Source organism: Dipodomys ordii, unplaced genomic scaffold (genome assembly GCF_000151885.1).
Source record: "Dipodomys ordii isolate 6190 unplaced genomic scaffold, Dord_2.0 Scaffold23, whole genome shotgun sequence".
Taxonomy (NCBI): Eukaryota; Metazoa; Chordata; class Mammalia; order Rodentia; family Heteromyidae; genus Dipodomys; species Dipodomys ordii.
In genome coordinates this window covers 11,824,935-11,834,476 of record NW_012267239.1, presented here as the reverse complement: position 1 = coordinate 11,834,476, position 9,542 = coordinate 11,824,935, and the positions used below count along the sequence as shown (strand labels likewise).

At 44.9% G+C, this 9,542-nt stretch overlaps 1 protein-coding gene across 1 annotated transcript in view; it reads left to right on the top strand.

The window, feature by feature from the left end:
* Fmn1 (formin 1) overlaps window positions 1-9,542 on the top strand; it is a 230,378-nt gene that overhangs the window by 72,755 nt on the left and 148,081 nt on the right. Inside the window, exon 3 of the mRNA XM_013014304.1 lies at window positions 908-1,025. Coding sequence (XP_012869758.1) covers window positions 908-1,025 — 118 coding nt within the window. The remainder of the gene's footprint in view (window positions 1-907; window positions 1,026-9,542) is intronic.

Below are 9,542 nucleotides of genomic sequence, written 5' to 3'. Positions count from 1 at the left end.
GACTCTGTGCCTGACCCACGGACTCTGTGCCTGACTTACGGACTCTGTGCCTGACCCACGGACTCTGCGCCTGACCCACGGACTCTGCGCCTGACCCACGGACTCTGCGCCTGACCTACGGACTCTGTGCCTGACCTACGGACTCTGCGCCTGACCCACGGACTCTGCGCCTGACTTATGAAAATAACTTCTGTGTGCTTCACTTTTTTTTTTTTTGGTCGGTCATGGGGCCCGAACTCTGGGCCTGGGCGCTGTCCCTCAGCTCTTCAGCTCAAGGCTAGTGCTCTACCACTTGAGCCACAGTGCTACTTCCAGTTTTCTCGTGATTTATTGGACATAAGAGTCTCCTGCCCGGGCTGGCTTTTAACCGTGATCCTCAGATCTCAGCCTCCTGAATAGCTAGGATTACAAGCGTAAGCCACCAGCACCTGGCTCATGTACTTTATCTTTATTATAACATTAAAATTTAAATTAAAAAGACTTGAATATGAAGCTAATCTCACTCATTTTTTAATAGGAAAGAAAAAAGATTTAGTGTGGATTTCTGAAAGAAGTGTGACTTACCAAAGCTGATGGAGAACACACAGTTTATCCTTAGCATAAAAATCCCCAGCGTGGTTTGGGGTAAATTTGCAAACTATAAATGTACCTGAATACAGCACATTTGTTCTGTATCATCAGCCCCGATTTGTGCTTTTAAAATGGCTTTATTAACAAAGGTGTAGTACTTGTTTTGTTTTTAATAGGGACGCCTCCCCCATCCTTTACCCTTCTGGAAAAGGTTCACAGCACAGTAAGATATGTCATTGCAGAATAATATCAGCATTGGTGTTAGCATGAGTGTGCTTCACAGTTCATATGTTCTGGTCATGTTTCCCTTCACTTACCTTTGCCTGCTTTTCAACAGCCGGACCAGAGCCCTACGGAGCTGGACGACAGGACTCCAGGCAGACTCCAGGCTGTCTGGCCCCCGCCCAGGACAAAGGACACAGAAGAGAAAGTGGGACTGAAGTATACGGAAGCAGGTAATGTGGATGGAAGCCAGGCACCCGGGAACCAGTCTCTTCCTGCGGTGGCCTCAACATGCAGAACTTGGGGTTTTGTTTCCTTATAAAATGTGATGCCGAAGGCCTCTTGTCATTTAGGTTTGCTGCTAGCCGATCTCTTGGGGGAGAAAGGCAACTGTGGGGGGATGAATGAAAGGGAGCATGTGTGTCAAGCAGGGAGCCTTTGGGGAATGATTGGAGCAGGTGGATTACAAATTCCCCAGGAAGCAGGTGGTTGGAGCTCATACAGTGTGCAAGCTGGTTGTGTTGCTGGAAGAGGCAGTGCGTGTGCTTCTGCAGAGCTGTAATCTGAGGTGTGCTGTTTGCCTCTGAGTAATGCTTCCAAGATAAAGGAGCCTTGTGCAGCGTGAACGTACAGATGGCCTATCAGTTACTTGCTTACTTTTGTGAGACAAAGCTTCGTTTAATGCATGTCCAATTTTAGAGCAATCGGACTCACTGGAAAACTTCCCAGGAGTTTTAGTTGAATCTGTTTAAATGGAATAGGACTCCAGACATTTTTAGTCTTTTAAGTCAAGATTCACATGAAACTGAACATCACTGTAGAATTAGAGATAGACATGGTTTAAGTGTGTGTGTGTGTGTGTGTGTGTGTGTGTCTATATGTCTGTCTGTGGTCTGTGTGTTTGTGTGTCTGGCAAAATCTCTTTCACAAAATCTCTTACCACATTCTTCCAAATATCTTTCTGGTATTTGGGCATTAGCTATTCCGTGAATCTAGGTACTAGCAGAACCTACAAAACAGCAGACACTTGAAGAGGTCTTTACTCTGCTACTTCCTTGTCTGTTTAAAATCTGTACTTAATAAGGTGGGAAACAAATTTATACAGGTCCCTTTGCTGAGTTTTCACTTAACTGAATTCTTATGACAGGAGGAAAAATTGGAGTGATAACACATCTGGACAGACTTGTCAAATACAGCGCTGACTTCTGTTGAGGTCCCAGCCAGCATTTAGAAGGGAAACTGATAATCTTCTAAAAGGGAGCCATTTACGATCCTTCCTTTGTCCCTTGGGCCAAAGAGACTTTGCAAATCCACGTTCCATTCTCCATGAAAAAAGATGCCATTCCTGACCTACCTCAGGCCGTGGGCTAAGCACCACATGTGTCACAAGTTTGTGTGGTTTTTTCCTATTTCTCCTTTGCCAGTTCCTTCCAGAGAGCCTTCCCTCAGCCCCCACACCATGCATGGCTTATCTTTTGTTGGTTGTCATGGGTAGGCATGTGTATTAAGACCAATTTATATAGTTGTCGAAAATACTTATTTTTGTAGGTAGATCAAAGTGTGTGTGCTTCTGTAGGTTTTGGTGCGATATTACATTTTCCCCATGGTTGAGAACAATCCCGTTGGCAGGTGATATTTTCTACCTTGTAGGTACACAGTTACACTCTTGCAGCTGACCCCGACACACGACCTCGCAGCATTTCATTCTCCTGTAGAGCATGGACAGTCTCATGTGCTAATGGCTACATGCAAAGCTGCTTCACTGTTTCTGTGCTTATGCAAGTTCCAAAACTGGAATGCCTCCTACCAGCACTGAGCTGCCCTCTAGATTTCCTTTCCATCGTCTGGCGCGGTGTGAGTGGTTGAATGAACCGATGAAAATGGAAGACAGTGAGCCCAGAATCCCCAGGCCCTCGCTCCCCATGTCTACTACACACTTTAGAACAGTGGCAGTCTTCTTTATAAAATGGGCCGTGCCAGCGTGAAGGAAATTAACGTTGTAAGACCTTTCGTGGCTCTGCTATTTGTAATACCCCATGGTATTTACCCCTCACAGTTGCTAAGTCTTTGTTTTCTGTCCTGTCACCTGATTTACCTGGGCTGTGTTTCCTCAGGCTTCTTTGATAGACTTGTGTTCTTAGAACTACTCCAGGTCTTACATGAGGGGAGAAGGAAGAGGGGAAGGGCTAAGGATGACAGTTGTGTAGGGAAGTCTCGGAGAGCACTGTTGCACAGTGAGGCGAGGTGGGCTGGTCAGGGCCAGGAAAGGTGGCCCGGCACCCTGGCAGCCTCCCGCAGGGGCCGTGGTGCTGCGTGTTGGGCACGCACTTGCTTGGGAGCTTCTTGAATACCCGCTTATCTGCTGGTATACTTTGAGAGAGGGGTTTCTGCAGAAGAATTAGACATGTGTGCCTGCAGGAGAGTAACTTTGGATCCACTCTATGCCTGTCCTGTCATTCACTGGTGATTTTGAGAGAATTTACTTTGTTGTTGTTGGTGGTGGTCGTGGAGCTTGAACTCTGGGCCTGAGTGCTGTCCCTGAGCTCTTCAGCTCAAGGTGAGCGCTCTACCACTTGGACCACAGCGCCACTTCTGGTTTTCTAGTGGTTAATTGGAGATAAGAGTCTCACGGACTTTCCTGCCTGGGCTGGCTTTGAACCGTGATCCTCAGATCCCAGCCCCCTGGGTAGCCAGGATGACAGGTGTGAGCCACTGGCGCCTGGCAAGAGTTAACTTTTCCCCTGTACTTTCCCTAGGCTCCATTGTTCAGTGAACTGAAGGCTAGTTTTCTGTGGAGCACATTTGTGGCGTCTCCATCGCCCTCCCTGACTGTGGGGAAACGGACAACACTTAGCTCTCTGCAGGGAGCACAGACAGAAACTAGGTCCGTGATAGTTCAAGGTAGCCAAAGTCTTATGCCTTTACCTTTTTAGTGTATTTCTTTTCCTAGGGTTTATTTTCATTAATCTACTGATACAAGAGATTAAGATTCAGTCACCGAGCCATACGTCTAACTCTGCTCTTTACTCATTTTTGTTGTTGTTTTGAGATAGGGTTTCACGTCTTGCCCAGGCTTACGTGTAGATTGAGATCCACCTGTTTTAGGCTTCCTGTGGCTGCTGCAATGACGAATGCCCGCCACCACACCCAGTTTCCCTCCATTAAGCCACAGTCCTCACAATCTCAGCCTTCCACGCAGCCTGGCACATGCCAGACTTAAGCTGCTGAACCAACTGTGGGCTGAGCGGAGGTCTTGTGAGCTTTTGGCTGTACTGATCTTGTTTTTATCTTCCCAAGTAGCTAAGATTATAAGCCTGAGCTCCTGTTTTTTACTTTATTTTTGGTAGTGCTGTGGTTTGATCTCAGGGCCTCATACTTGTTAGGCAGGTGCTTTACCTCCCGAGTCACACCCAAGGCCTTTTTTGTTACAGTATTTTTTGGGGGATACATTTTTATTTTTTGCCTGGGGCAGGCCTCAGGTGGCAATTCTGTTTATGACTCCTATGGGTTAGAGGCATGCAATACCACTTTCAACTTATTACAATGGGACCTCCCTAACATTTGCTCAGGCTGGCCTAGAACCACGGTCCTCCTGATCTCCTCCTTCACACATGGGATTTCATGAGTGCGCTCCCATGCTAGGCCTCTGCATCCCTGGAGTGCTCTCAGAGTCTGTGCTGGTGATAACGCGTAGTCCTGGGTGGAGCTGGGAAAACAGTGGTGTTTTCACGCTGAGGCCAGCCCTGCCCACACCTCACCCAGTCTGTACATTGCCCTCAGCCACCTTGGCTTTGCCGCGGCTTCAGTTCTCAGAACTTTAAGAGGTCACCTTGCACTACAGGGAACTGTTGCTAAGGGCAAGAAGTACAGGAGCCAGCGGGAGGGGCTGTCCCTTTAAAACTGAGTCCTCCTTGCTAACCACAATTGCTGGTGCCACTGCCAAGTGTGCTCTCCCCCGGCCGCCCCTGACACCGTGACCAGCTCCTGCAGTGTGCAAAGACATTTCAGCTACATGCCATTTAGACAGCCATTTACAGCTAAAGCCCTTGGCTCTGGCACCCTGAGTTCCCAGCCCGCCATTCGCGGCACCCTGACTGCCAGTCTCCAGGTCCTGAGGGTGGGTGAGGCGCTGGTTGGGAGAACCCAGGTTCCCACAGAGCTGCCCCTCGGAGGATGCCGAGTGTGCTTCGGTATGTGACTTGAACACTGACAGTAAAAGTGAAACATTTAGATATTACATACTGCTCAGTCTCCTTTTAATGGTTTTATTGTAAAAATACTGTATAGAGGGGTTACAGTTACATGAGTAAGGAATGAGTACGTTTCCTATCGAACATCGTTGCCTCCTCCATTGTTTTTCCCCTACCATCCCTACCCGCCCTACCTCCCCAACCCCTCCCCCCCAATTGTAAAGTTCGTTTTAACATAGCATCTTGTACATCTCATTGTTACAATGGTTCATCCTATATCCTTATTTCAGCATTTTGTTATTTCCCTTCCCCTCCCCAAATTAGAAAAATGTATATACAAGATGCAGGGCACCAGAATCAAATACAGTGAAAACAGGGGTTATACCATGGGGGAAGAACATACAAAAGAAACAGAAAACTCACATGGTACATTATAAGTACGTTAGAAATTATGTGGTCATATGTACATAGCTTTTGACCTTTTCTGTTTGTCCTAGACTTAAGGGAAACCATGGAATCTATGTTTCTTTGGGCCTGGCTTACTTCACGTAATATAATTTTTTCCAAGTCTTTCCCTTTCCTAACAAATGAGGTGATGTCATTTTTTTCTGATGGAGGCATACAATTCCATTGTGTATATATACCACATTTTCTTGATCCATTCATCTACTAAGGGGCATCTGGGTTGGTTCCATATCTTAGCTATGGTAAATAAGGCTGCAATAAACATGGTTGTGCTGGTAGCTTTGGTATGGCCTTGTTTGTGATCACTTGGGTAAATGCCTCAAAGTGGGATTGCTGGGTCATAGGGGAGCTCTATGTGGAGTCTTTTGAGGAACCTCCATACTACTTTCCAAAGTGGTTGAACAAATTTACACTCCCACCAACAATGCAGTAGGGTTCCCTTCTGTCCACATCCCCTCCAGCATCTGTTGTTATTAGATTTCTTGATTATAGCCATTCTAACTGGGGTGAGGTGGAATCTCAATGTTGTCTTGATTTGCATTTCTTTTTTTTTTTTGTCAGTCATGGGGCTTGAACTCTGGGCCTGGGGGCTGTCCCTCAGCTCTTCAGCTCAAGGCTAGCGCTCTACCACTTGAGCAACAGCACCACTTCCAGCTTTTTCTGTTTATGTGGTGCTGAGGAATCGAACCCAGGGCCTTGTGCATGCAAGGCAAGCACTCTACCACTGAGCCACATTTCCAGCCCCTGCATTTCTTTTATGGCTAGAGAAGTTGAGCATTTCTTCATGTATCCATTGGCCATTCTTATTTCCTCTTCAGAGAAGTTTCTCTTTCAGTCTTTAGCCCACTTATTTATTGGGCAGTTGTTTCTTTGAGGATTTGTTGTTGAGGGATTTAGTTTTTTGAGTTCTAAGCATATTTTAGATATGAGATCCTTGTCCGTTGTATGGCTAGTGAAGATGGTCTCTCAATTTGTAGGCTTTCTATTGATCTTGCTTGCTATGTCCTTTGCCATGCAGAAACTGCAGTTTCATGCAATCCCATTTGTCCAACATTTCTTTGACCGAAAGAATCGGTCTCTTAAATGGCTTTTTTTTTTAATGGCAGTACTGGGGCTTGAACTCAGAGTCTGGGCACTGTCTGTTTGCTTTTTGCTCAAGGTTAGAACTCTACCACTGGAGCCACAATTCCTCCTTCAGCCTTATGGTGGGTAATTGGAGATGAGCGTATCACCGACTTTCCTGCCTGTGTTGCTGTGAACTGCAATCCTCAGATCTGCCTGTTGGGTAACTGGAATTATAGGCATGAGCCATTTATTTTAAAAATGACTTAAAATAGTTGCCGGTACTGAGATTGAATTTAGGAGTTCACATTTTCTAAATGACATTTACTAAATATTATCAGTAGTGATTTTGAGTTTTAAATTATACATAATAAAATATCTTTGCTCACAAATCCATTTTTATTATAAGTAGTTGGGATAAAATACTACTGATAGACTTACTGTACATTCAGATATATGCTGTGTTAAAGCGTTCTGATGCATATTACCAAGTTACTTGCTGAATAGCTTTATGTAAAAATTAATACTTTTCATAATTATTAAATATCTTCTGTTTTTATCATGTGTTTTTAATTTTACTTATTGTGTTTTCTGTAGTATTTTAAATGTTTATATCCTTTTATTGTAGAATTTTATGAGGTGATTTTCCTTTGGGTTTTTACTACTCCAAATTCACCTTTTCCTTTCTTTTTTCTTCCTTTCTTCCTCTCCTCACCACTTTTTTCCTTCCCTCCTTCCCTTCCCTTATTTCCTTCCTCCTTCCTTTCCTCTCTCCTTTTCCTCTCCTCTCTGCCCTCTACCCTTGCTTTTCTCTTGTGGTACTGAGGATAAAAGCCAAGGCTTTGTGCTTGCTAAGTAATCAGGCTATCACTGAGCCACATCTATAGCCCTCAAATTTCTTTTTTTTTTTAAAAGAGTACATTTCCTTTTCTATATTTATTTTTTGGGTCCGGTCGTGGGGCCTGAACTCTGGGCCTGGGCACTGTCCCTCAGCTCCTCAGCTCTTCAGCGCTCTACCACTTGAGCCACAGCCCACTTCCGGCTTTTTCTTTTTGCTTATATGGTGCTGAGGAATCGAACTCAGGGCCTCATGCAAGCAAAGCAAGCGCTCTACCACTGAGCCACCTTCCCAGCCCCGCCCTCAAATTTCTTAAATGAGTGCTTTCCACTCTTTCTGTCTCTCCCTCCATTTCATTCTAAAATTATAATTAAAGGTGTATAATCTGAATTTCCAATATCAGATAACTTTTTTTCAATTGAGAGTTAATTTTACAGCAGGCTTTGCATAGGTCTTTCTCTCTCTCTTGGATATCTGTGTGTGTGTGTGTGTGTGTGTGTGTGTGTGGATGTGCATGTGTGCATGTGTGTGGGTTCATGTATGTGTGCATACACATGATGTCAGTATCGTCAACACTACATCATTGAAGGGCACCTGGGTAGGTGGTGGTTCAAGTACTATCTCCTTGGATGTTTAATTGGAATTTTATTACCTTGTAAATGAAGGTGAGGTACGTTAGTATCTCTACCCAGGAACATATTGTATAAAATGACTTAGTTTGTTTTATGACTTAGAATAAATTGCGTATCTAATATATGCAAATAAAATTTATAGGTGTATATGAATGTATTTTGCATTTTTCTGGGTGTAATAACTGGAATGTCTTTTTAAAATATAAATACTATGACTTTGTTTCCTTCTTCTAACTGTGCAAAGTGTTTGTGAGAACCTGATGCCAGTGTAAGTCTTCCTCCCAAAGCCAAGGCTTCCCCAAGGCCAGGCATGTTGGGACTGACTGACATCAGGGAAGCCTTCCCTGACTTTTACTGGGGTGAGGGATTTTTCTTATTTTGAGACTCCTTTAAAAGCCCAGGGATACCAGCAGGCCATCGAAGAGCACACTGCAGTGGGTGTAGCTTTTGCTTCTGACTTCTTCCTGCACCCCATGGCCATCTGTTCCCGCCCCAGGTTCCCGCGTTTCCCACTCACTTCCTGATCTGGTCTTTGAGGAACTGCCTGGAGTTTCTCTTAGCATGTGTGTCTCCACATCCTGAGATGACTGGGGGGCATGCTTGTGTAGCGGTCAGCGACTTCCTTACCCCTTGCAAAGGGAATAAGAAGTGTGAAGAAGAAAATGCACTCCTGTTTTCTTTTTTTTTTCTTCATTTTTTTTATTGTACAGAGGGGGTTACAATTACATGGGCAAGATAATGAGTACATTTCTTATCAAGCATTGTAGCCTCCTCCTTTGTTTCCCCTTCCCACCCGTTCTCATCTTCCCCCACACACACCCCCTCCACCAAGTTGTAAAGTTTGTTTTTCGACATACGACTTATACGTCTCATTGTTGCAATGAGTCCACCTGTATCCCTATTTAAACGAATTGTTTTTCCCCTTTCCCTCCACAAATTATACCTACATCAAATACAGTGAAAGCAGGGGTTGTACCGTGGGGGAGGGACGTACAAATCAACAAAGAAATCATCTTATAGATGTGTTAGAAAAAAATGTGGAACGCTTCACAAATTTGCTCCTTGCGCAGGGGCCATGCCGATCTTCTCTGTATCGTTCCAATTTTAGTATATGTGCGGCCGAAGCAAGCACAGCACTCCTGTTTCTGAAAGGAACTGTGCAGTTTGGTTTCCTCCAAGTATGTAGAAAAGCTTTCTGTTCACTTTAGCAGCTCAGAGCCGGCCTGAGGGCACTCTATGCCCTGGTCAGCAGAGGAGGAGAAAAGAGAGCTTAGTGCGGGGTATTGTGGTCACTGTGAGCAAGCTAGCGAAGCAGGGAGTGTCTCAGAAGTGTTCCTGTTGCGATTCTGTGGACAGCCCGTCCCTCAGCTAAGTACAGGCCGGCCCTCTGTGTGGCTTGTTTCTAGTTTGGCTTTGCTTCATTACAAAGTGATTGAACTGTTAGTCATCCTTCCTCCTTCTTGGTGAGTACACGCCCTTGCTTTGCCAGCCAAGGAGAGCTATAAAATCTTGGACTATTTTATTGGCCCAGTGTAGTTTTTCATTTCTCCATTCACAGCTAAC